Genomic DNA, 27,473 nt, shown 5'->3' with positions numbered 1-27,473 from the left:
CTCTTATTTTTTGAGTTCCGTAAACTATAAATCTGTTTAGTCCATCACACCTTTGTTACTTTTTGTTTTATCAAACTTTTCACACAAAGTGTAGAACTCCAAATCCTTTTGTCTACTCTAGTCAAAGCAACTGCCCACCAAATGTAGAGCCAGAAAACATCTTACCCTAGTGTGTCTCAACGAGCTGTTAGAGTGTGCTTTCGAAATTTGTAAGGGAATTTGGGGTTGTCACAGTCACGGTGGATGAGGAAGGTATCAACATGTAATTGGGATGCTGAACAACTGCAATGCAACAAACCTACACAATAAAATATCGTCTCACATTCCATCAGACTTTTCAACGTCCTGCCAGACACCTCCTTATGTGTCTGAGGCCTAACTCCATTATACATATGCCAAGCTTTTTTTTTTTTGAAGTTTTAATACGCACTAAATTTTCTAAGACTTCTTCTATGTGAAAAACAATGGAAGATTATACTTCAATATAGTCAGAACTTTACCAAGAAGTTGTACACCATATTGGAAAAATCATGCCACCCTTATGCTTGAGGAACCAAAAGAACACACCTGTGGCAGCTGTAATGTTTGCATTTATAGTTATTGTATTGTATATGTGTACAAGCAAATGGCTTTCTTTGTATTTCTACTGTAGACATGTTTTAGCCTTTATATTTTGAAATATATTATTATTTTGCAATGTTTCTCCTTTACAGCTAGGATGTTTTCTTGTTTCGTGCTTGTTTTTTAGTTATGTGTGTAGATGGGTTATATTATCCATGATTTTCATTCCAGAATAGTTTGTTTGTTTTTTCTTTTTAATTTTTTTGTCCAAGCCATGCAGCATGCGGAATATTAGTTCTCTGACCAGGGATTGAACCCACACCCCCTGCATGGGAAGCAGAGTCTTAACCACTGGAAGGCCAGGGAAGTCCCCAGAACAGTTTTTCTTTTTTTTTTTTTTTTTTTTCAGTTTTTCTTTTTTTTAAGAAAAGGTCTATTCAGCATATATAAAGGGAGGTTGGTGCTGATTAAACTGAGAATCACTAACATAACAGTAGACCGCTCCAAGATTTCCCATTTGCTTCTCAGGCTACTGTTGACACTTGGACCACACCACACACAGCCTCATTCTCACGTTCAAGGATCTTAAGCTTTTTTTAAAAAGAGGGACCCAGATGGTGTGGATGATAATAAAGAAAACTTGTATGGTCCCTAACTGGAAAATCGGCTCGGATATACGTGATCTCTTTTGATGCTCATAAGAGTTTGGAAAGGGAAAGCAAATAAAACGTCTTTCTAAAGATTCTTCTTACCAACATAATATTTACCTATTATACTACTCAGCCACTGCCATACCTTCTCTTATTAACTTTAAGAGATCCCACAGATTATGCCAAGATTCTCAACCAGATGAAACCTGAGAACTCTTTTCTTCGGCGTTTATTTCAGCCTGCTCCTATAGACAGGAGAAAACCGAGATCCAAGAAAAGTTAAGCGACTTGCCCACGGCTCTGAGAAATCATATTTCAAAACAGAGGTGTAAGAATATGTATCATAGCCTATTCGATTACACTAGCTTTTCTCACCGCAAACTGTAGATGAGAAGTCTGTCAGCAAAGACAAAACCGGACGTACGGTGCACGAGCGAGCCTCGCGCCCCAGCTCCGCCCCCAGGGCTGTCCGCGGCGCTGCCTGCCTGGCGGCCAGCGCAGGGGGCCTCGTGGGGTCCTTCGCGCGGGCTGCCGACGCACTGCCTGAGGGGGTGCGCCGGCAGCTTCCGGTGTGGGAGACTAGTGGTGCCGAATTAGGGGGACATCAACGGACGCTCAGGTAGGGACCATGGCGGACGGCGACTTGGAGCGGGCAGATGGGCGCATCGTCAAGATGGAGGTGGACTACAGCGCCACGGTGGATCAGCGATTGCCAGAGTGCGAGAAGCTGGCCAAGGTGAGGGGAGGCCGGCTGGGTGTTGGCGGGAGCCAGGGGCTGAGTCACGGCGCCGAGCTTGCTTAGGCCTCAGGGAGCCTGCGGGCTGGAGCGCGCATCCCGCTGTTGCCTGCCCGGCCCGAGCTAGGCCTGCAGAAGTAGGAGATCCCAGGTCGGCCTGACCAGGGAGACCCCGCAGCCGGAGTACGCTAGTGCATACAGCTTCCCAGAACCTCCCCAGGACAGATGGTCACTTCATTCCCTTAGGAATGGGGCTCCATTAGTACTTTTTACCTTTTCTTGGATGCAGTTTCACGTTTACTTGAGTAGTTTCTCAGGGATTAAGGCCGCTTCAGCATTCACGCTAGATCAGAGAGTTTAGTTCTCTTGCTCTTGTCGAATCAGTTTCTCTGGTTAAGTTGCGTACGCATCGTGGCGATGTGCTTGGCCTTTGGCCAGGAGAAGGGACAGGAAAGGGATAGGGATGAAGGTGATTAACACAGGACCCCTGGCCCTAAGGAGTCCGTGTACACAACAAATTACACAAGTTACGCGTGGTAGTGAGTGCCATACAAGTATGAAAGTCTTACTGGAACACAGAAGGAAGCCGTTCGTTTTTACTGGTCGGTTAAGGGAGGGTTTTACAGAGAAGCTGACGTTTGTATCAGGCCTTGCAGAATAAGATTGGGTTGGGGAGGAGTCATCCCTGGAAGCGGGAACTGCACGAGTAAAGGCAAACAGGCACAGAAGTACAAAGTAACATAATTAATGGAGGTCGTTAACAGTAGTTTAGCCCAGCTGCATATCTCCCATGAAATAGAAATTTTACTTGATCTGAACATTTATCGTGCAATATGGGATGCTGTGTGTCAGGCAACTTTGTGGATCATTTTACATGTAAAGGAACCAAGGCTTAGAGTTGTCTGTCCATCCTAACATTAGCAATAGGTAGAACCAGGGATTTAAACCTAGGTGCCTGACTAGGGTTTGGATAGTTGTTGCATCACCTTCATCGGGGAACGTTGTTAAGGGTTGTGCTCAGGCCTCTTTAAATTCCTTGATCAGTCCAGCCACAAACATGTATTGCTATTCATCTGGGATGCATTCACTAATAGGGTCGTTTTTGTCTCTTAGGGAGCTTGCTACCTAAGTACATTAAAACATACTAAATTCAGGGGCAGAAGGAGTGTCAAGTAATACTTAACATTTAATTCTCAAGGAACCCTTTCAATGCTTACCTTTTTTTCCAAAAAAGAATTTAGTGGGGCTTTACAAAAGACAAGGTTAGGGAAAGATGATGAAGTTGATACACTTGTATTTCTTAGGTTCAGTACCCTAAGTGGAGGGTAGCCATCAATTCATCTCTGAGCTTTCTAGCTGCTACTATAAAGAAACATCACCAGTTACATAAAAGAAACATCACCAGTTACATAGAGGTTGGAAAACTCAAAACACCTCCAGCGCAGGGCAGATAAACAATCTCTGACATTTATTGAGTGCTTTCTGCAGTGCCAGGCACTCATGTATTAACTCATTTGATCCTCACCTTCGCCCTGTGAGGTAGGTATTATTATCATTCTTATTTTATGATAGGAAAACAGTCTAACAGAAGTTGAGTCACATGCTCTAAAGTCATACAGCTCGTAAAGTGGCGGAGCCAGGATGCAAACCCAGGCATACTGATTCTAGAGCTTCTGCTCTCACCGAGTGTCCTGCCCAGTGAGCAAAGTGTAATGAAACCTGAACTTCTGAGCACCTGCTCAAGGAAAGAGAGTAGGAACTCTGCACCTCAGGTTAATCTTTGCCAATTGCGAATGAAGGCCACGCTTTACGAACTCCTCTAATTTGAGGGAGAGACCAGGAATATGGATTTTTATATGAATTGCCTTTATATTTAGAAACTGGACACTAATCTGTTTTAAAGCACTGTTTGAGCCAATACCACGTAGATCAGACAAAACATATGTACAGGTCAAAGTCAGCCCCAAACCACCTCTTTGGAATTAATAGATTGATAGTTGCCATAAGGAAGAAACTAATTGCTTTAAAGGAGTACAGTTGTTCCAAAAACTGAGACTAGGGTGAAAAAAAATCTTCCCCTCACCAATTTCTTCTGATAGCCTACCGTGTGTAAGACCCAGTCAGTGCTAGACTTTATGGGGGTATAAAGATTAGTGGACAAAGCTCTTGCTTTCAAATAGCTTATAGGCCAGTAAGAAAAAAATACTTCGCTGCTACAATTGTTCTAGCAGTCAATGTATGGCATTTATTTAGAACATCACTGTTATGTTCAAGACAGTTGAGAAGATTTGCAAACTCAAATGCCAAATGATTTTTTGGGTGTCAAGTGGGTGATGGAAATGTTTGAAGCAGGGAATGTTGGGGCCTGTTAAACTATGTAAAATTAAAGCCATTTGATTTTTCTTTTTTTAAATTTATTGATTTTATTTATTTATTTTTGGCTGTGTTGGGTCTTTGTTGCTGCACATGGGCTTTTCTCTAGTTGTGGTGAGCGGGGGCTACTCTTCCTTGCGGTGCGCAGGCTTCTCATTGCCGTGGCTTCTCTTGTTGCAGAGCACGGGCTCTAGGTGCGTGGACTTCAGTAGTTGTGGCTTGCGGGCCCTAGAGCACAGGCTCAGTAGTTGTGGCGCACGGGCTTAGTTGCTTCACGGCATGTGGGATCTTCCTGGACCAGGGCTCGAACCCGTGTCCCCTGCGTTGGCAGGCGGATTCTTAACCACTGCGCCACCAGGGAAGCCCTGATTTTTCTCTTAAGCCACTGTGCCTGTCGAACAAAACAAGGTGTAGATATGGATTGTCTTTGTGGGAAGGCGGGGCAGGGGGAAGAGGGCTGGGGCATGGGAAGGTAGAAGGTTTTTGTTTTTTGTTTTTTTTTGCGGTACGCGGGCCTCTCACTGCTGTGGCCTCTCCCACTGCGGAGCACAGGCTCCGGACGCACAGGCTCAGCGGCCATGGCTCACGGGCCCAGCCACTCCACGGCATGTGGGATCTTCCCGGACCAGGGCACAAACCCGTGTCCCCTGCATCAGCAGGCGGACTCCCAACCACTGCGCCACCAGGGAAGCCCAGTAGAAGGTTTTTTTAATACAGACCCACAGTTTTCGACTTTTGGATTAGATATCTGTCTTAGGGTTTTTTAGGGTATGTTTCCCTGTTTTGCTTTCTATCCCTCATTTTATATTATTTTATAGCCATTCTGCCAATCATAAAAAAAATACTTAAAGCATTGCATTTCTACATTGGAATGCATGGAACACTTTAGCATACATTCTTTTGTTTTTTATTTTGAGCCCATCAATAAAACTGAAGGAAGTTTTGTTACCTTCACTTTGCTTGTGAGAAAACCAAGGTTCAGGCAGCTTCAGTAGTTATCCAAGATCTGTAGAAGAATCAGATCAAGCTGAGGTCTCCTGGCAATAGGTATAGTGTTCTTTTTGCTACATCCCATGGCTTCTTTTTTTTTTTTTTTTTTTTATACATACTCATTCCCCTGGTATTTTTTTTAATTAATTAATTTATTTATTTATTATTTTTGCTGTGTTGGGTCTTCATTTCTGTGTGAAGGCTTTCTCTAGGTGTGGTGAGCAGGGGCCACTCTTCATCGCGGTGTGCGGGCCTCTCACTGTCGCGGCCTCTCGTTGCGGAGCACAAGCTCCAGACGCACAGGCTCAGTAGTTGTGGCTCACAGGCCTAGTTGCTCCGCGGCATGTGGGATCTTCCCAGACCAGGGCTTGAACCCGTGTACCCTGCATTGGCAGGCAGATTCTCAACCACTGTGCCACCAGGGAAGCCCCCCATGGCTTCTTTAAGAGACTATCACTTCTGTGCTTACTTTCCTTAAGACATTTTTTATTTTTAATGTGAAAGACATTCGAAGATAAAAATTATGTGTATAAAAAAAAAAATTATGTGTATAGAGAATTAATAAGAATGTATCAGGTGAGAATACCACATATAGCAGAAGCCTTCAAAAATCAGACCGAAGTCTAAACCCAGGTGGTATACTTGCCAAATCTAGGCCATTTGAATCTCCTACAATTGTGACCTAGTACAGTTCTATCTATCCATGTATCTATCTATTTCTTTATTTATTTATGCATGCTTGCATGCTGCTCCTGGTCTTAGTTGCGGCATGCGGGATCTTTTCATTGCAGCACGTGAACTTCTTAGTTGTGGCATGCAATCGGGATCTAGTTCCCCTACCAGGGATCAAACCTGGGCCTCCCGCATTGGGAGCGCAGAGCCCTACCCACTGGACCACCAGGGAAGTCCCTGACCTAGTACAATTCTGTTTCTGTGTCCTAACACTCACCTAGCAAATAACAACAGTGACTAATAATGTTAGCCATCATTGCCTTAATCCTAACACCAGCTTTATGAAGCAGGAACTATAGATATTATTATGCTCATATCACTGAAGAGAAAATTGAGGGTCAGAGAGGGTAAGTGTCTTTCTTAAAGTAACACAGTGGTAGATCTGGAATTTAGACTCAAGCATTCTGGCTGCAGAGCCTGTTTTGTTTTTTTTTTTTTTTTGCAGAGCCTGTTTTTAACCATTATATTCTACTGCCTCTGTGATTGGTATTTGAGGACCCTGTATCAGATTGGTGAGATAATAAAAGTGATACTAGTTCTAGATAATAGTTGTTATTTCACCCTGGCATTAGGGAGTTAAAAATTAATCTAATGAGGGCCTTTTCTGAACTGTAAAGATGTAGTATTTAACAGTTCTAATGCACAGAAGGTTCCCCTCCAATCCCTACCCCCACTGCCTGCTTTTGGATTACCGTGTATATTTGGCATATGGTTATTTAGGGACTACTTGCATTCTTTTTTTTTTTTTTTTTTTTTTTGCGGTACACGGGCCTCTCACTATTGTGGCCTCTCCCATTGTGGAGCACAGGCTCCGGATGCGCAGGCTCAGTGGCCATGGCTCACAGGCCCAGCCGCTCCACAGCACGTGGGATCTTCCCGGACCGGGGCACGAACTCGTGTCCCCTAAATCGGCAGGTGGACTCTCAACCACTACGCCACCAGGGAAGCCCTACTTGCATTCTTAAATCGAATATATCCTTCGTTTCTCCCTTCTTTTTTTAATTTATTTCATTTATTTATCTTTGGCTGCGTTGGGTCTTCATTGCTGCACGCGGGCTCTCTCTAGTTGTGGCGAGCGGGGGCTACTCTTTGTTGCGGTGTGCGGCCTTCTCATTGTGGTGGCTTCTCTTGTTGCAGAACACGGGCTCTAGGCGTGCGGGCTTCAGTAGTTATGGCACACGGGCTTAATTGCCCCGTGGCATGTGGGATCTTCCTGGACCAGGGCTCGAACCCATGTTCTCTGCATTGGCAGGAGGATTCTTAACCACTGCGCCATCAGGGAAGTCGCTCTCCCTCCTCTTAATGTCTTTTCATTTCATTTGGTCACCTGCAACCTCTTCTCATGGTTAACACTAAAAATAAAGAGGAAGTGAAATGTAAAACAGTTTACTGATCGTTAGTAGCTTGGACAAAAGACCCCTTCAAGAAATGGGTCATTTAAAAGTATTGGATTGGCATTACATTTCAACTGTTTGTGGTTAACTTTTTATGGGCCTTTTCTTACTTGTTGAGGTTGTTTAAGAAATCATTAAAAGATTGGATCATTTAGGAGTTAAAGGACACAAACATACAGAATATACAGATACCCAACATGTATTGATGTTGAATAAACTTCTTAGTCATTTACCTCATTGACAAGGATATCCGCCCCCCCGCCCCGGTACGCAGGCCTCTCACTGTTGTGGCCCCTCCCGTTGCGGAGCACAGGCTCCGGACACGCAGGCTCAGCAGCCATGGCTCATGGGCCCAGCCGCTCTGCGGCATGTGGGATCCTCCCAGACCAGGGCACGAACCCGTGTCCCCTTCATTGGCAGGTGGACTCTCAACCACTGCGCCACCAGGGAAGCCCCGACAAGGATTATTTTAATGAGAAAAAGGAATCACAAAAGTCACATGTTCTAACAACTTGGTTTTGATAGCTCTGACCACTTTGTTCCTCTGAGTTGAAAGGCAGCATTGAGGAGGTAGAATTTCAAGGAAGATATGTGAATAGATAGGAAAGGAACGAGGAAGATGTTTAGCCATAAGCTTGAACATGGAAGATTGGGTGGAAAAGTGGGATGATTAGAGAATTGGGAGTTGTATTTAATGAAATTGATGGTAACGTTTCTCAGATAGCACTGAATTGTCACCCATATAATTTGTCACATCCTACTTACTGTAACAGTAAGAATCGAATTGTAAGCCAAGATCAAGTGAATAGTTCAGGTCAATGTCAATCCATTGAACACATACTGTGTGCAGGTTGGTGTAAGGGAAACAATCAAACAATGTCCAGCCCTAAAGAACTTATAGACCACTTAGGAGGCAAGACATGCACATTAATAACTGTGGTACAAGGTATAAAGGGATGCTCCAGAATATCTACAAAAACACCATTATATGCTTGGGTAGGTGCAGAGCACTGAGCTACAGTGGTGAACAGTATAGACATGGCCCCTGCTCTTAGAGAGTACATTCTAGCGAGATTAGAAAGACAGTGAACATTAAAATGGAAAAGAGTTTGGGGTTGTCGACTGAAAAAAAATACACAACGTAAAAGTGGAGAATTATGTCTTATTTGGGGCATTACTGAGAACTATAGCCCAAAAAGGCAGCCACTCAGATAGCTCTGAGGGACTGTTCCAAAGAGGTGATGGAGGAGCCAGAATACGTAGGAGTTTTGGCTGAAAAAAAACAAACATGTAGTTGAACATCAAAAGATTACTGCTAATCACAAAAACAGACATCTCAAGTTAATGATTTTAGTGTTTTTCTCTGTAGGGGAAGATGCAAGAGCCTGGGCTTACTGAAATCATTTCTTTGATATGCATCGTAACTATCTAGGACCAGTATCCTGTTTTACGGCTGCAACATCCTTTGTTTACTGAAATGGCAGGTGACATTTTTTGTCCACAGGGTCATTGCAAAGCAGAAAGTCAGTGGGCTGGAGTGTTAAAGGAGGTGCTGAGTGACTACTGACTTTAGAGAGCATTATCCAAGAACGCCTTTCTGAGAAGGTGACGGTGACGTTTAATGTTTTGTTGATACTGGTAGACCCCAGCTCTAGAGTGGTGTGTGATTCCTTCATTGTAGGGTGCAGTTCTTTAAAATACATATTTCTGAATTAAAATACCATACAGTAAACTACATGCTGTTGATCACAATCATGTGACTAATAGTAATTACAAAAGTGACAAGAGGGGACCATCAGTAAACAGTATTTTGCATCTTAGCAATGTTTGCACTATATTTTGTTGCCAAGTAGTAACCATTTCCCTATGGAAATTACAGTTGATCTTTGAACAACACAGGTTTCGATTCTTTGATTTTTATGATTTATTAACCTTTAACTTTGGAGAATTTATAGATTTGTTCTTTGTTCTTCTGCTCTGATGGACATTTAGCCAACATTTATTGTACACGTAAACCTATACAGCTTTCAGAACTGGTGCTCCCCTTTGCATGGGAAACATTGTTAAAATGTTAGTAATTGTATGTTTTAGATTTAATTAAAATAAATTGAAACAATGCCTATACAGTACATTTTCTGTGCTGCCTAGAAAATTCATAGCTTAAAAGTTATCTTGGAAAATATGGGAACAGTATTTTGAAAAGTCTAAACATTGTGCCCTTAATTCAAAAGCTGTTTAGTTTCTCTCATCAGTAAAAGAGTAGTACTCATGTACCATCTATGAATGTCATTAAAATAAAAATAAATTTCCTTTAGGGTTAGAAAAGCAATTTATAAATGAAACCCTCCTCATCACTTCCAATTCATTCAGTGTTAGTAATATCAATATCTTAAATTAATGCAATCTTTGTGCTGTGGGTTGGTTTTGTTTTTATCAAAATGTGTGGTTCCAAATATGGCTTATTTTAGTCCTGGTGTATTATCATCTAGATTTATATTATTTGAATTTTGTTATTTCTTAATGTATGCCCTAGGGAGAATGTTTTGTTTTTACGTATGAGATGGAGATTATTGTCAATTGATGACTTGGTATAGCATGCGTGGGTAATCTCAGGTAGGCTTTGTTTTCTTTAAGCACATTTATAATTTATTTCTAAAGTCATTGAAAAATTAAACCAGGGTTTCCTATCTTTTTACCACCAACTATCCATTTTATTTCTCCTCAGAACTTCATGCTTTAAAATACTTTTGGTGAATTTATAAAGAAATCATTATTTTCCCATTTTTATTCTTCAAAGACACGGGTGACAGCCAGTTAAGAGTCTCTTCAGAACAAGATAAACAGGTGTTACCACACTGAGGTGATGAATTAGAATCCAAAACAAAGACTTGATGTTTTTCTTGAGTGTTAAATCATTGTTGTTCTAGAGTCAGTTTCTCCTAGGCGTTTTGAAATGTTAAAAATAGCTTGTGGGGCTTCCCTGGTGGAGCAGTGGTTGAGAGTCCGCCTGCCAATGCAGGGGACACGGGTTCGTGCCCTGGTCCGGGAAGATCCCACATGCTGCAGAGCGGCTGGGCCTGTGAGCCGTGGCCACTGAGCCTGCGTGTCTGGAGCTCCGCCCCGGGACAGGCCACAACAGTGAGAGGCCCGTGTACCGCAAAAAAAAAAAAAAAAAATAGCTTGTGGTATTTGTTTTTCTCTTTCTGACTTACTTCACTCTGTATGACAGACGCTAGGTTCATACACCTCACTACAAATAACTCAATTTCATTTCCTTTTATGGCTGAGTAGTATTCCATTGTATATATGTGCCACATCTTCTTTATCCATTCATCTGTTGATGGATACTTAGGTTGGTTCCATGTCCTGGCTATTGTAAATAGTGCTGCGATGAACATTGTGGGTACATGTCTCTTTCTGAATTATGGTTTTCTCAGGGTATATGCCCAGTAGTGGGTTAGGGCATCGACATATATACACTACTGAATGTAAAATAGCTAATGGGAAGCAGCAACATAGCACAGGGAGATCAGCTCAGTGCCTTGCGATGACGTAGAGGGGTGGGATAGGGAGGGTGGGAGGGATGCTCAAGAGGGAGGGGATATGGGGATACATGTACGCATATGGCTGATTCACTTTGTTGTACAACAGAAACTAACACAGCATTGTGAAGCAATTATACTCCAATAAAGATCTATTTTAAAAAAAAAGTAGCTTGTGGGCCCCAAGTTGGGAACCACTGACTTCTGGAATCCTCTGGAGAAGCAGGCAGTATCATGAAAAGGAGAAAAAGACAACAGTAGTCTCTTTCCTCTAAAATAGGCTATTGATTTTGTCTTTCTGTGTCAGAAGCATCTCATGTTAGACTAAGTTATTTGGTTTTGTGTTGTTGGTGTTTTCATTGTTTATTTACCTTTTGTTTTAGGAAGGAAGACTTCAAGAAGTCATTGAAACCCTTCTCTCTTTGGAAAAACAGACCCGAACTGTGAGTAGATTATAATGAAAACCTCAATTGCCATTAATTTCATTTGATACTGTTTCCATTAACTTTCAATATATTTTCATTCTTACAGGCTTCTGATATGGTGTCTACATCCCGTATCTTAGTTGCAGTAGTGAAGATGTGCTATGAGGCTAAAGAATGGGATTTACTCAATGAAAATATTATGCTTTTGTCAAAAAGACGGAGTCAGTTAAAACAAGTGAGTTCATGATTGATCAAAAACAAATACATTCAAATTTAAATAAGGACTTTCAGAAAAAAAAACCTTTCTATGAATCTGTTTTAAATCTACTGTTAAATCAACATCACAACATTTAGAGAGTTTTAAAAAATTCTATCCATATTCTCGTGACAACTGCTTTTATTTTTGTCTTCTAATCTTTATATATTTGCATACTTTTACAAAATTATTCTGAGAGTGTTGATGCAGCTTCTATTTCCATGTCGCTCCTTCATATTTATTATTTTAAATGGTTGTGTTATAATCTGTCAAGTCAATAATCCGTAATTTACTTAATCATGCCTTTATTAAGCACTTAATATTTAACTTTTTTTTTTGGCTGCGTTGGGTTTTAGTTGCTGCGCGTGGGCTTTCTATAGTTGTGGTGAGCGGGGGCTACTCTCTCTTATTGATTGATTGATTGCTGCCTTGGGTCTTCGTTGCTGCCCGTGGGCTTTCTAGTGCGGTGACTTCTCTTGTTGCGGAGCATGGGCTCTAGGTGCATGGGCTTCAGTAGTAGTGGCACGTGGGCTCAGTACTTGTGGTACATGGGCTTAGTTGCTCCACGGCATGTGGGATCTTCCTGGACCAGGGATCGAACCCATGTCCCCTGCATTGACAGGCAGATTCTCAACCACAGAGCCACCAGGGAAGCCCCTATTTAACTTATTTTTGAGGCCATTTTCAGACATCATTTTGTTAAAAATTTCAGACTACTCATTTTGTTTAAAGATTATATATGTTCTCTTTTGGTGTTTTTGTGAAGCTGGATTTTCTTTACTGCTTTCCTGTTCTGCTTGAGATATATTTAAATGATCCTCTGTAGAAGTAGACTCCACTTTTTACATTTATATTTTATATTTAAAATGCTGTTCCGAGTAGCTTATGGGTTTTTATTTTTTGCTTTCAAATGTTAAAGGTAATGACATTGTAAAACAAGGTAGTAGTAGAACCAAAAAATAGAAGTACAGGGTTCTTGTCCAAAGCCCTTATTTTATTAATTAGTCTGCTGCGAGAGTGAGCTTGATATTAGAGTGGGTTAAATTATTTTTTGCAAAAAGCAAAGTTACTGTGATTGGTTTTTTTCCTTTTTCTTAGATAAGTTTACATGCATATAAAATTCACTGTTAAGAATTAACATAGGGCTTCCCTGGTGGCGCAGTGGTTGGAAGTCCGCCTGCCGATGCAGGGGACACGGGTTCGTACCCCGGTCCGGGAAGATCCCTCATGCCACGGAGCGGCTGAGCCTGTGAGCCATGGCCGCTGAGCCTGCGTGTCCGAAGCCTGTACTCCGCAGTGGGAGAGGCCACAACAGTGAGAGGCCCGCGTGCTGCAAAAAAAAAAAAAAAAAAAAAAAAAAAGAATTAACATAGATTTAATTGAGGCTCTCTAGGACATGTGAATGTGAAATTCATTTAAATATAATTTCTTTTAGCATCTAAATATGATTTTTACTGCTTATTTCTGTGGTTTGAGAGACTAACATGGATAAACCATCCTCCTCTGATTTTCTAAGAAACTTGCTCTCTATGGGACAATTTTGAAAGGGCTACTTAATTAGAAGTCTTGGGGCAACCTGGGTTAAAATAAACAAAAATATGTGTTTTATATAGTATTAATATAAAGTTCAAAGCACATATCCTAAAATACAGATTTAATTTCATAAAGTCATAACATTTTAGAACTAGTAGAGGGACTGTTTACTCTTTTACTTTTCTGATAGAGAAACTGAATTTTGTATGTAAGGCTCTTGGAATGTGAAGAAATGTGTAAGTAACCTATAGCTTAGTACAGAACATAAATCGCAAGTAATCATAGCAATCTTTAACATGTCCCAAGATTGATTTTTAAATTTTTTAAAAATTACTTGCATACATGGTAACATATAGTAAGTGACATTAGAATAGTAAAAATGCTAAGATGTATGAAAAGAGGAAGAGAAAGGTTTTAATTAAGTTTATTAGGGAAGGCTTCTTGGGGAAAGAGTTGGAGTAAGTGTTACAGCTGGCTAGTGACATCCCCAGAACTGGAACCAGAGCTGCTCTTTGTGCCTTAACATGTTATGTCTTCACAGCTGGAAAGTACTTAGGGACTCCAAATATCTCTTTCCTTTTCTCATAACTACGTTTTACCTCAAACTTTTCATTTTTGCTTTATCAGGGTTAGAAAGTAGTAATCTTCTTAAAATAACCTTTTCTAGGTTGCTTAAGATTAATGTTTTCTAACTCACTATCGTTGAGCGCAGAGGGTCAGCATCATGCCAGCTGTAACTCCCCTAATGACTTCCCTACAGTTATTTTCAGGGAGCAGCAGGATGTTCACTTATCATTAGAATATTGATTTGTTTCCTTTTCTTTTCCCCATCTGGTTTCTGTTAATGTATTTTTTGCACAGCTTTTAGAATGATCAAGTTGTATGCCTTTCTAGAAATCATTATTGTAATTAGTTTTAGAGGGATCATCTGTTTTGTGAGAGACTAGGTGTTCCAGAGCTTTGCACTTACTGAAAGTTATATTTTACAATAATACCTTCGCCTCTGGAACTCCTGGGAGTCTCTAAACAGCTAATTTTCAGATAATTAAGTCTGATCTGAGCTATGTGAACATTAAATGTTTTTCAAGGAAATCTTTGCAAGATAAACCATGGGATTTATTTTTAAAGCTTTACTGAGATATAATTGACAGCAAGATATTCTGTTTACTTTTCTGCTATCTTAAAATATGCTTAATGTAATTTAACATTTTCCTGATGACAGAGTCCTAATTATTATTATCAATGATTATGATACGCTGTTTAGAATCTAGATTAGGGGTTGGCAAACTATGGGCCAATGACCAAATCCTACCTGCCACCTTTGTAAATAAAATTTTGGGGGGACAGAGCCACACCCATTTGTCATGTATGGCATATCTGTGGAGTTACAAAGGCAGAGCTGGATAGTTGCCACAGGTCTTCCCTGGTGGCGCAGTGGTTAAGAATCCACCTGCCAATGCAGGGGACATGGATTCAAGCCCTGGTCCAGGAAGATCCCACATGCCACGGAGCAACTAAGCCCATGCGCCACAACTACTGAGCCTGCGCTCTAGAGCCCGTGAGCCACAAGTAGGGAAGCCCGCGCACCTAGAGCCCATGCTTTGCAACAAGAGAAGCCACCACAATTAGAAGCCCGTGCACCGCAATGAGAAGCCCGCGCACCACAGCTAAGAGTAGCCCCCGCTCGCAGCAATTAGAGAAAGCCTGCGTGCAGCAACGAAGACCCAAAGCAGACAAAAATAAATAAATACATTTATTTATAAAATAAAAAATAAAAATGAATAGTCACCACAGAGGATCCTATGGCTCACAAACTCTAAAATACTTACTGTGTAAATATTTATAAACACATACAGAAAAGGTCAGCTGACCCCTGACCTAGATCATAGACTGTTAGCACTGGAAGAAATGTAGTACAGCCTGCTTGTACTACCTGTCAGGGAACTGTGGGCAAGAGTTGCTGAGCTTTTCAGTGTCGAATTTTATTGAGGTGGGCGTGGCTGGCTGTGGCTCCTGCTCCCCGCCCAGATGGTGGAACTGTCTTACCTTCTGCTTCTGCCACCGACTCTTTTTTATGGTTTCACTGCTGTCACAGCCACTGTTAAACTCTGCTTTTCTCTCCCCCCACCTTTCCCTGCCCTTAATCTGTTGCCACTTCTTCCATACTTTTCTTCTTGACTGTAAAAAAGCTAGCCAGCCAGCCTTCTAACGGACATTGCCAGACATGCCTCTTCCACCTTTCCTGTTGTGTAATCAGCTCACCCACCAGTTGTAGTGGAGAGGGGTAAGGTCTTTACACCTGAGGTTTTCCTAACCTTTACTGCTTTGTCACTGAGTATTCAGTACTTCTTAGCTAAGGGTTGCAGAGGTGGGGCTGGGGGGGGGTTGATTTCTTATTTTTTTTTTAATCAGCAATTCAGTATCTAGAGTTGCTTGGGAAGACCAGATCTGACCACAGCACTTCCATCAATAAAATACTCCCTTTTCCTGTATGAGGAATGAATTTAACTTATGAATGGTTTTTATTATTTTAGGCTGTTGCAAAAATGGTTCAACAGTGCTGTACTTATGTTGAGGAAATCACAGATCTTCCAATCAAACTTCGATTAATTGATACTCTACGAATGGTTACAGAAGGAAAGGTAAGTTTTCTATTAGCAGAACTCACAGTAAGTACTTTCTTACCTGTATTCAGAGATACTTATGTGTTTAAACATTTTATATAAGTACATATGTATGTGTTTATAAGATGGAATACACAGAATGTCGTCATCTTAATTTAACCCATATCTTTGTAAATATATCTCCTTCTAGTGTCTTCCCATATGCCAGTGAATATACTGAAATAGTGACAGTCTTAGTATATCCAGATTTTTCTAGAAATTAGTGATCTGATTCCAAATTTACATTTGGTAATAATTAAACGTAAGGTTATTTCTTCACATGGCCTAGATCTGCTCAAGAAGTCTATGTTTGGGATAGCTAAGGTTTCTTAGAGCGTTTACAGTGTGAGGTTAGCTTTCAAACTTTCACTGTCTTGCCAGAATCGATCTGTATTTCTTTTGATGCCTGTGCCCCATCCCCACCCACAATCTAGTGTTTCTCTAAAAACAGCAAGTATGAAATGGTGGCTATGGTAGATACGTTTCTTTCTAGGTAGATTTTTGTGGTTTGAAGACAAAAACTTAGTTTATATATAACTTACTGCCTCTTTTGATAGTTTAGTTCATTAAACGTTTATTGAGCACCTACCTGTGTTGTGCAAGGTCCAAAATGGGCAGGACGCTATTTTTAACCTCAAAAGAGATCAATCATGGAAATAGTTACTGTGCTGGTCATGACAGTAGCAATGTGCTTGCTGTTCCCTGCAGCACAGAGGTAGGGGTTGACTGGCTGAGGACCCCAGGAAAGCCTCAGAGAGTTTATGGTGGCTCAGCTGGCTTTTTAAGAATGAATAGAAATTCTACTGGACCAGAGCATAGGGAGAAGGGCATTTAAGACATAGGGGAAATTATATGCAGAGATATCAGAGTGAGAAACACTTAGTACATTTAGGAAAGTGTAAGCAGTTTGTTATCATTGGAGATTAAGGATTTGGGACCGGAGTGGGGAAAAGGGGTTGCTGCAGAGCAAAGGCTAAATGGGTCAGCAAGCCCAAGCATGAAAATTAGTTCCCTAGACTTTGTTAGGCTATAGTTATATTTTTAATGTTTAATTTGTTGGAAATTATAAATCTACTAGCATTACAAATGGCTACAAAAATGCTAATAACTTTAACTTAGCAAGATCAGATGTTTTTAGAGAAAGTAGCCTTGCATTTAAAGAGAAATCAGAATGAGAGTATTGGTTGAATTATAGATAATAGACTGCATATGCTCTTTGCAAAGTGTTATTTTTCAAATAATCAGTTCTTTTAAAGGTACTTTCTGTGCCATTTATTTAGTTTTTGGTCCTGTTAGTTGTTAAGCACAGTGATTTCATACTTAAGTTCTCAAAGCAAAGTGCAAAATATGGATAACATTTTATAGAGATATTTTCTTTAAAATTATGTGATTGTGAAATGTAAAATGTCACACAGTGCTGTTTGTACGTGGAGGATAAAGTGCATGACAGCTGCAAGAGAAATACCTTGTTTGAATAATAGTCCAGTTCTACCTTTTCAATTTTAACACGTTTCTGTAGGAATTTAGATAATATAAACCTCTCATGTTTGTAGATTTATGTTGAAATTGAGCGTGCTCGGCTGACTAAAACATTAGCAACTATAAAAGAGCAAAACGGTGACGTCAAAGAGGCAGCTTCCATTTTACAAGAGTTACAGGTAAGGTGCTACATTTTAGAGTACGTAAAATTTTACATTCAGTCAACAGTATTTTGGGAATTCCCTGGCAGTCCAGTGGTTAGGTCTTGGTGCTTTCACTGCTGAAGGCTCAGGTTCAGTCCCTGGTTGGGGAACTAAGATCCCACAAGCCGTGTGGCGCAGCAAAGAAAAAAAACAGTCAGCAATATTTTCTCGTAATTGCTTATTTTGGCACCTTATCACTTTCTTCTGAACCACCAGGATTAAGAGTGAGTACTGTAGAGTGTGAGGTTGTTTAAGTAGCTGGAAGTTGTGTAATTATGGTCCCAACCAAATTTAACTGCTAAAAATGTTTTGAAGAAAAGTAGGATCAACAAATTAGTCTTAACTTTGTGCCCTTATTTGAACATTTTAATTCTCTTTAGAATTTAACTAAAACCAGTAATTCACGTTCATTTACTTATGCCTTAGGAATTTACTGTTCATCGTTGGCTTCATTCTTAATGAATATTTGATTGGTGGTCAACTTCTAGTCTATGTTGGTTTAACAAAGAAAAACTCCTTCATAGTTTGCTGTGTTTCAGGACAGTTTTTAAGAGAGACCTTAAAATGAGATAGCAGAGTGCTAAGAAATCTGAGAAAAGCCATTTCTCCTATCAGAAAAATGTACGTAAACTATGCTCAAAATTTTTTTTAAAATAAATTTAAAATAATTTTTGGCTGCGTTGGGTCTTCATTGCTGCGCGGGCTTTCTCTAGTTGTGGCGAGCCAGGGTTACTCTTCGTTGTGGTGTGCTGGCTTCTCATTGTGGTGGCTTCTTTTGTTGCAGAGCACGGGCTCTAGGCGCGCAGGCTTCAGTATTTGTGGCACGTGGGCTCTGTAGTTGTGGCTCATGGGCTCTAGAGCGCAGGCTCAGTAGTTGTGGCTCGTGGGCTTAGTTGCTCTACGTCATGTGGGATCTTCCCGGACCAGGGCTTGAACCTGTGTCCCCTGCATTGGCAGATGGATTCTTAACCACTGCGCCACCAGGAAAGCCCTATGCTCAAATTTTTGCTTATAATTTTAGTTCATCAAAGGCTCCCCGTTAAGTTAAATCGATTATTTTAACTTTTCAATCATGTACCTTATCCATTTTAGATAAAGGAAAGGAAAAAAATAATACTAGAAGGAACTTGTATGGCATGCATTGTGTTTGTTGTCATTTTTTAAAACATGTTCTCTATATACTTGATCTCCTTTAATGTGCACATGCAACACTATTTTTATCCCCAGCCAAGGAAATTGTGACTTAAAGGAGTTAAGTAACTTGTTGGATTACCACTAGTTATGTTTGGCTTCAGGCTCCCCACCCCGCTAAACACACACCTTTTTCTTTTTCTTTTCAATTAAAAGACTTTTTTTTTAGAGTATTTTTAGGTTCACAGCAAATTGAGTGGGAAGTACTACCCACTGCTGCCACAACACACACAACCTCCCCTACTATCAGCATCCCGAACCAGCGTCGTGCGTTAGTTACAGTCAGTGAGCCTGCATTGACACATCGTTATCACCCAAAGTACAGAGTTTTACATTAGGGTTCACTCGCGGTGTTGTACACTCTATGGATTTTGACAAACATATAATGACGTGTCTCCAGCATTGTAGTATCATAAAGAATGGTTTCACTGCTTGTGAAAACCCTTTGGGCTCTGCCTATCTAACCCTTGGCAACCACTGATCTTTTTATTTGCTCCATAGTTTTGCCTCCCAACTCTGTTTGCCAACCAGGAGGACTATATGCCTGATGATTGAACATCCCCTGTGAAGTATTCTTGCCAAAAAATTAATCTCAGTTATATAACGCCTCTAGGTTTAACTACCAGTTTTTAAGGTATACCAGGGACAGAGGAGGCTGTTAAATGATACCACAGGGACGCAGTCTGCAAACTTCAGACTCTAGAAAACTATAGGATGATTGACTTGATTTCTTCAATGCATAAATGGCAAGGAAAAAAGAGACATAAGAAAAATAGCTACAAATTGCAGAGTATGAGCCTTATTTGGATTCTGAGTTGATTAAAAAACTAAATGAGACTATTGAGGAGTGACTAGATATTTCGTGATATAAAGAACTTTTAGGTATGATATTTTTTTCAGTTTATCTTTTAGAGATACATATTGAAATATTTATAATACCTTGTCTGAGATTTGCTTCAAAGTAATTGACACATGGAGAGTGAGTGAACATGTCAAAATGAAACATTGATGGTTCATTGTGTGTGTGTTTATTTTCCTTAAGAAATTACAAAGGAGAATTAGTGTACATAGAGTACTTAGCACAGTGCCTGGCACACAGTATGTTGAATAACTATTAAAAAAATAACGAAGGACAAGACAGTGAAATAAAAACATTTCAGACCAAATTGTAGTAATAATAGCCTTACTTCATTCTACTTTGTAAAAGTGTCATTCTAGATGTTATCAATCATTTATAATATATGTGTGCCAAATATTATATTAGAAACTTTTTCATAGTGTTTGATATAATTGATTCTCTGTTATATTTGTGGGTATCTACTGTAACTACATTCTGCGCCCATGAAGGGTCACATCAGCCTTGTCATCTGAATTTTAAAAAGACCTGTGCCTCTTTTTTGTATAATGGTTTCAACTATTATATAGTTAGCTTGCAACTGATATCTTTTTTCATTTTTAGAATTGTCATTTCCTTATCAGCCATTAGGAAAATGCAAATTGAAACCATGATGAGATACTACTACATGCCTATTAGAATACCTAAAATTTTTTTAAAATACTGACAATACCAAGAGCTGGCAGGGATGCAAAGCAGCTGGAACTCTCATAGATTGCTGATCGGTATGCAAAATGGTGCAGCCACTCTGGAAAACAGGTTGGCAGTTTCTTATAAAGTTAAACATACACTTACTGTATAACCCAGCAATCCCATCCCTGGGTACCCAAGAGAAAGGAAAATTTATGTTCACACAGAACTTGTCCACTAATGTTCAGAGTAGCTTTATTTGTGATAGGCAAAAGATTGGATCAACCCAGTTGTTCTTCAGCAGGTGAATGGATAAACTGGGGTTCATCCATGCATGGAATACTCCTTAGCCATAAAAAGGAACGAACTGTTTGATTTATACAACAACTTGAATGAATCTTATTCAAAGCATTATGCTGAGTAAACACAGTCTCAAAAGGTTGCATATTATATTCGACATTCTTGAAAAGACAATTCTGGGGGACTTCCCCGATGGTCCAGTGGTTAAGAATTCACCTTCCAATGCAGGGGATGTGGGTTTGACCCCTGGTCGGGGAACTAAGATCCCACATGCTGTGGGGCAACTAAGCCTGTGTGCTGCAACTACAGAGCCCACACACTCTGGAGCCTGTGCATCACAACCAGAGAGAAGCCCGCGTGCCGCAATGGAAGGTCCATTGTGCCGCAACTAAGACCCGATGCAGCCAAAAATGAATGAATGAATGAATAATAATAAAGAAAACACAGTTCTGTGGTATTAGAGGACAGATCATTGGTTTTCAGGGGTTATGAGTGTGACTGTAAAGGGGGCATGTGAGGGAGTTATGTGGGTGATGGAATTGTTCTGTGTCTTGATTGTGATGGTGGTTGCAGAAATCTGTGCATGTGTTACAATTCATAGAACTTTACACCAAAAGAAAAATATCCGTTTTACTGTATAATAATTTTTTTTAATTGTAATTTCCTGGAGGAAACTAGCTTTTTATATCACCATCAACATGCGTGAAGGTTCATATTATTTATCAAGTGTGAATTTTTAATGTCTATTTAATTTTGTTGCAATTTAAAAATATTACTAAAGATTATAATCTTGGTTGGGGGCTTACTCTGCTAGGTGGAAACGTATGGGTCAATGGAAAAGAAAGAGCGAGTGGAGTTTATTTTGGAGCAAATGCGGCTCTGCCTAGCTGTGAAGGATTACATTCGTACACAAATCATCAGCAAGAAAATTAACACCAAATTTTTCCAGGAAGAAAATACAGAGGTAAGCCTATCTCTTACTATAAATTTACTTTGAAAATGTTGGGGGGAAACCCTGTAAACCCCAATTTATTTTGTCAACTTTTTTCAGAAATTAAAGTTGAAATACTATAACTTAATGATTCAGCTGGATCAACATGAAGGATCTTATTTGTCTATTTGTAAGCACTACAGAGCAATCTATGATACTCCCTGTATACAGGCAGAAAGTGAAAAGTGGCAACAGGTAAGAATATAGTCTTAAACTTGACATTGATACTTATTAGGAGGAATTTGCATTTTTTGAAATAATTTTAACTTCAGTAATTACACGCAGTTGTGTGGTACTGCTTTCTGTTCAGTCTGTTGATAGTTCACTTTATCCTTACTGATTCAGATGAATTATTTATGGCCTTTGAAGAAATGCAGGCTTACTATTTAAGACATGTACAGCAGGTTACCTTCTAACGAAGGTCACAGATAAAGACCTAGCATTACTTTGGAAAATTATTTTGCAAAGTCTGTGAATAGATTATATGTGGATTCCACATTTTTGCTGCTAACTTGTTATAAGAACCTTTTTTTATACATTTATTTAAAAAAAAAGTTTGGGGGAGGAATAAATTAGGAGTATGGGATTAACAGATACATACCACTATGTATTATATAAAATAAACAACAAGGATTTACCCTATAGCACAGGGAACTATAGTCAATATCTTGTAATAACCTGTAATGGAAAGGAATCTGAAAAAGAAATATATATATATATATATATAAAACTGAGTCACTTTGCTGTACACCTGAAGCTAACACTAAGTAAATCAACTATACTTCAGTTAAAAAAAAAAAAAGCCAACCCAGATAGTAATTCAAATTAGCAAAGATTTGGGAATTCCCTGGTGGTCCAGTGGTTAGGACTTTGTTTTTTCACTGCCAAGGGTGCAGGTTCGATCCCTGGTCGGGGAACCAAGATTTCCACAAGCCGTGCAGCACAGCCGGAAAGGAAAAAAAATTAGCAAAGAGTCATTGCATTTGTTTTATAATAGTTTTATGAAAAGTCAACATTAAAGAAAAGCACTATGAAGAGCAATCTGATAAGGTTTTTCCCCTGACTTTTGAATACAGTATTAAAAATGAGTATATACAATTATTCCATGAATTTTCACTTTCTGCCAAAGTTTCCATTTTGTTTCTAGTCTTGTATGTAAACTGTTGCATTGTACAACCTTTTTAGGCCCTGAAAAGTGTTGTCCTTTATGTTATCTTGGCTCCTTTTGACAATGAACAGTCAGATTTGGTTCACCGAATAAGTGGTGACAAGAAGTTAGAAGAAATTCCTAAATACAAGTAAGTACTTTTATAATTAGTATAGTATGTCTCAGTAGAAGCACCGTTTTGAAAGAAAATTGGTTAACCTAAGTGTATACTTCTTAATTGGTTACTGATAGATTGTATTAGAGAATAAAACTAGAGAAAATAAAGTGTTTTTTTAGGACTACATTTGAAATTAATGCAGTGAGGTTATAACACTCCCTTCTAAGCCACTTATCAAGTAGAAGTCTTATTTCAAACTCACTTTTGTTTAATTAATCATCTGATAAATTTTATCATTTGTAAATGTTTGGGGCTTTGTGATTTTCAGAAGTAGATGCCTCTGAAAATCCATTATATACAACATGGGCTTCGCTGGTGGCACAGTTGTTAAGAATCTGTCTGCCAGTGCCGGGGACACAGTTTCGAGCCCGGGTCTGGGAAGATCCCACATGACACAGAGCAACTAAGCCTATGCGCCACAACTACTGAGCCTGCGCTCTAGAGCCCGCGAGCCACAGCTCCTGAGCCCGCGTGTCACAACTACTGAAGCCCACGCGCCTAAAGCCTGTGCTCCACAACAAAAGAAGCCACCGCAATCAGAAGCCCGCGCACCGCAACAAAGAGTAGCCCCCGCTCGCCACAACTAGAGAAAGCCCGCGTGCAGCGAAGACCCAATGCAGCCATAAAGAAATAAATAAATAAAACAGACATAGGCTTTATCATAAGCCCATTGTGCTTTTTTTAAAGCTATTTTTCTTATCTGTTTCATTAGTAAGTTTACAGTCAATTAGTCCAGAGATTGGCAAATACAATAGAGGAGATCGCAAAATGATAAGTAGGGGAATGTGCTTTTCACAATTACTGTGGAAAAAATGGTAGTAAAGTTGGTAAAATAAGTACTAACTTGTATCTTGTTCTACAAACAAAACTGTAAAAATCCTCTTTGTTGATATTTTAGAATTTGCTATTAGATGCAACTTAATTTTTACAGATTTGGAATATATTAAGTTTTATTTAATTTACAGGGATCTTTTAAAGCTTTTTACCACAATGGAGTTGATGCGTTGGTCCACACTTGTTGAAGACTATGGAATGGAATTAAGAAAAGGTTCTCTGGAGAGTCCTGCAACTGATGTTTTTGGTTATACAGAGGAAGGTGAAAAAAGGTGGAAAGACTTGAAAAACAGAGTTGTTGAACATGTAAGGATCTGGCATGATGGAGATGACAATTTAGAAGTAAACTTTGGCAAATTTGAGCATAAACTTTTATTCCTCAAATGTTTCTTTTGGATGTTATGTCTTTAATTCTTCACTTTAGGATTTTTTTTTTCTATGCCCAATGTAGTAGTGATGTAAATTTGTTGTTCAGATGTTTGTCTTATTTCCCAAAGCATATCAGAATTTATCTTACCCCTCTTGTCTTTTTTTCCCCACCTCTTTAGCTTTTCAGAAAAGATAACTGTGTTAGCATGCTGTATTTTGAGAGGACCTCTCAAGAATCCAAAGTTTTATAGCATATAAATCAGAAGGAATTTCTTAAGAATGTGAGGGATGGATGGGGGTGGAGGGAGTGTTTTCTTTCTGGTACTTGCTGGGTAGTTTTGGAAATGGGTAGCATGTCTTAAACTTGACCTTTGATCTTCTTGGTGTCACTACAAATTGAATTATGTCAACATTCATTCATTAACAAACATTTATTGTGAGGCTTCTATATGCCACACGCTGTACAAAGTGCTGGGACACATGGGAGAATAAGACATGGTCCCTACCTTCAAAATGCTTAAAAATAAATCACAGTGGAAGATGCATTTATAAATTATGTATTATGGTACAAGTATACATGTACTAGAGGGGAGCACAAGGAGAGAGTTGATTGGTTCCACCATGAAGAATGGTCAGGCTGGATACATAGGAATCGATGTGGGAGGTAAGATTTGTGAGAAGAGTATGTAGTCAGCAGGCAGACAAGGGAGGGCAGTGTCGGTAGGCAGATGGGATGGTCTGCGCTGGGGTATGGAGGCAGCAAACCAGCAGGGGAACCTGAGGACCTCCAAGGAAAGGGCTCAGTGAGAAAGGAAGTTGGAGGTACGGAAAAGGGCTGGGTCGTAACAAAGCTGAGAGGATAATGACCAGGCTTGTATTTTATAAAGATTCCTCTGGGAGGAAGTGTGAAGAGTGGATTTGGAGAGAGAAAAGACTGGAGATGAGACTAGCTAAGTGGCTTTATGGGCTTGAATTAAGGCAGTAGCCAAGGTATTGAGGAAGAGTGGGTGGAATGGAATTAACTGTTTTAAAGAAGAAAAGTAATAGAATTTGGTCATTGGTTAAATTTAAAGGATGAAGGAAAAGCAGGGAGTCTTGAGTGATTCTTATGCTTTCTGAGAGGTTGGTGTTGCCCTCAGCCCTGATTAGAGATGGGAGGAGGTGCAGCTTCTTCAGAGATGAGCTCATTTTTCTTCCCCCCATCCCCCTTTTTCCTTGTGAGCGCTGCTGCTTTGTTAATAACATTAACATTAAGAATAACAAAGGGGCGTCTCTCTAACTTTAGCACCACTTCCAGTGAAAATTAAGAGTTTAATTTTGAGTTACCTTTACATAGTTATAATGATGATAAGGTAGCGTTTTGAGATGATTTTGATCTTTTAAAAATTTTAGGCTTTTAAACATTTGTGTCATAATTAGAAAAACTTAACTTTAGATTCTTGCATTTAGCAAACATATTTTAGTACAGTTACAACTTTTAACAACTAATTTAGTTAAGCCTATATTTTGACTATATATATTTTAGAAGAGTTGTAGAGTGTACTCAGAATAACTAAAAATAACTGCAGAAGCCAAAATATCTAAATATTTAGTTTCGTTATTGACATTTAGAACCAGCTTCATTCCAGTGGTGGACTATAGCAAAATAACAGCTCTGAGTATTTGACATTTTAGCTAAACCTATTTGGATATGAAAACAAATGGGATGGGCTTTTGGCCTTACTGACAGCTGTGTCCTCTGCCGTATATTCTCTCCTCAGAATATTAGAATAATGGCCAAGTATTACACGAGGATAACGATGAAGAGGATGGCACAACTTCTGGATCTGTCTGTTGATGTAAGTAGTAAACGTTGTTTGTAACCGTTCATTTTGAAAATCAATTGACTTGTAAAAATTGAGCAAGAAAATCAATTTTGTTTTATTACTTAATTTTAAGTTTAGGTGATAGAAAGTTTCCCCACGCTATCTTGAATACCAAAGAGTAGCCTAAATAACAAGTTTATAGCTACATTAATATTATTTATACTAGTTAAAATCTTCACTTAAATATGGTAGTTTTACAGTGATTAATTTGAAGATAAAGTATATATTTCTATAGTAAATATGTCTAGGTTCCCAAAAGTGAACTGTAGAAATAAAACATGTGAGGGAGACTTGATTGCAGTTCACCTGAAAAGGACCCAGGACATGTTAGAGGAATATCATCTTCAGGTCTGGTTTTCATGTTGGTAAAATGTACAATAACAAAGAGATAGGAGTTAAGCAAAGTGTATAGTAATGGTCTGAAAAACCATTTCTGTCACCAGAAGGAGTCTGACAGTTTAGCTGAAAAGGAAGAATCGTGGAATGTTGGGGTTAGAGGGCTTGATCCTCGGTTAGTTCATTAGCTCTTCTCGTTTCTGGACGAGGGTGCCTGGGTCCTTAGAAGTAAAGTGCCTTCTCTTTGGCTACAGAGTTGGCAAGTGGCAGAGCATATATTCTATCCCACCATTTCTGGAAACTAACTGTATAATACTGCCTTTTAGGGGGAAACGTAGAAGGTAGACCAAATTGCTGGTGGCAACAGGCTCTTGGGCAGTACCCACAGCATTAAGTTTGCCGGGAGGTTCAAACTGAATGCTGACTTTGAATGTACTCATTCTAATCATTCCCTAGACTCTTAGTAAAATAAGTACATCATTGCAGGAAATCAGCAGTTTCTAACTATTAATGAATTTTAGCATATTCTTGAGTGAAGAGTGTAGAGAATGCTTTCCTTAAATTTTGTTTATTGATAATTTAAATTATCTTGTCTTAATCCAGTTTGTCTCTCTCTTGCAGGAGTCAGAGGCTTTTCTCTCGAATCTAGTAGTTAACAAGACCATCTTTGCTAAAGTAGACAGGTTGGCAGGAATTATCAACTTCCAGAGACCCAAGGATCCAAATAATTTATTAAATGACTGGTCTCAGAAACTGAACTCATTGATGTCTCTAGTTAACAAAACCACACACCTCATAGCCAAAGAGGAGATGATACATAATCTACAGTAAGCGTCTCCATGCCCTGAGTGCTTTTAGAAAAGAGTTAAAATTGGAAGTCATTAAAAAAGAAAAAGACTTTTATGGTGTATATGTTGGGTTTTTTTTTTTTTCTATTCTCAGCTCTTTTGTCTAAAATTTAAAAGCTAGTGAACATGTTTGAGGCCCCTTTTGATCTTCAGTTCCTCGATTTCATTGTTAACTTTGCATGTGCAGTTGGTGCAAAAATATATAATACATTTCTATTGTCTGAGTACTCAAAAAATTGTCATAACTTACCTAAATATGTTATTCTATCATTTGAAACCTTTTTAGCTACTATTTGTTTTCATTCAGCTAACAACCATAACTATAATAATAAAAGCAGTATATGCACGTTTA

General features: G+C 39.4%; 1 protein-coding gene across 2 annotated transcripts; it reads left to right on the top strand.

The window, feature by feature from the left end:
- The first annotated feature begins 1,769 nt into the window (after positions 1-1,769).
- Positions 1,770-27,473, top strand: PSMD12 (proteasome 26S subunit, non-ATPase 12). Of its 2 annotated transcripts, XM_065896940.1 has the most exons (11): positions 1,770-1,947; positions 11,362-11,421; positions 11,510-11,638; positions 15,727-15,834; positions 17,409-17,513; positions 21,368-21,517; positions 21,605-21,739; positions 22,730-22,842; positions 23,835-24,009; positions 25,833-25,910; positions 26,895-27,473. In XM_065896940.1, exons 1-11 carry the CDS (start codon positions 1,840-1,842, stop codon positions 27,102-27,104), a joined length of 1,371 nt encoding a protein of 456 aa, XP_065753012.1. In that variant the 5' UTR covers positions 1,770-1,839; the 3' UTR covers positions 27,105-27,473. The 2 variants fall into 2 exon arrangements, with proteins under 2 accessions (XP_065753012.1, XP_065753013.1); XM_065896941.1 differs by lacking the exon at positions 11,362-11,421 and having other exon boundaries at positions 1,840-1,947; positions 26,895-27,104.

The sequence above is a fragment of the Phocoena phocoena genome, chromosome 19, assembly GCF_963924675.1.
Source record: "Phocoena phocoena chromosome 19, mPhoPho1.1, whole genome shotgun sequence".
Lineage (NCBI taxonomy): Eukaryota > Metazoa > Chordata > Mammalia > Artiodactyla > Phocoenidae > Phocoena > Phocoena phocoena.
The sequence above is the reverse complement of the archived record's forward strand: the minus strand, read 5'-3'. Positions and strand labels throughout refer to the sequence as shown.

Coding starts and splice junctions, on each gene's coding strand:
- PSMD12 (XM_065896940.1), top strand. CDS start 1,840: ATGGCGGACGGCGACTTGGAGCGGGCAGATGGGCGCATCGTCAAGATG. Junction 15,835..17,408: donor GAATGGTTACAGAAGGAAAG/GTAAGTTTTCTA, acceptor TCATGTTTGTAG/ATTTATGTTGAAATTGAGCG. Junction 25,911..26,894: donor TTCTGGATCTGTCTGTTGAT/GTAAGTAGTAAA, acceptor TCTCTCTTGCAG/GAGTCAGAGGCTTTTCTCTC.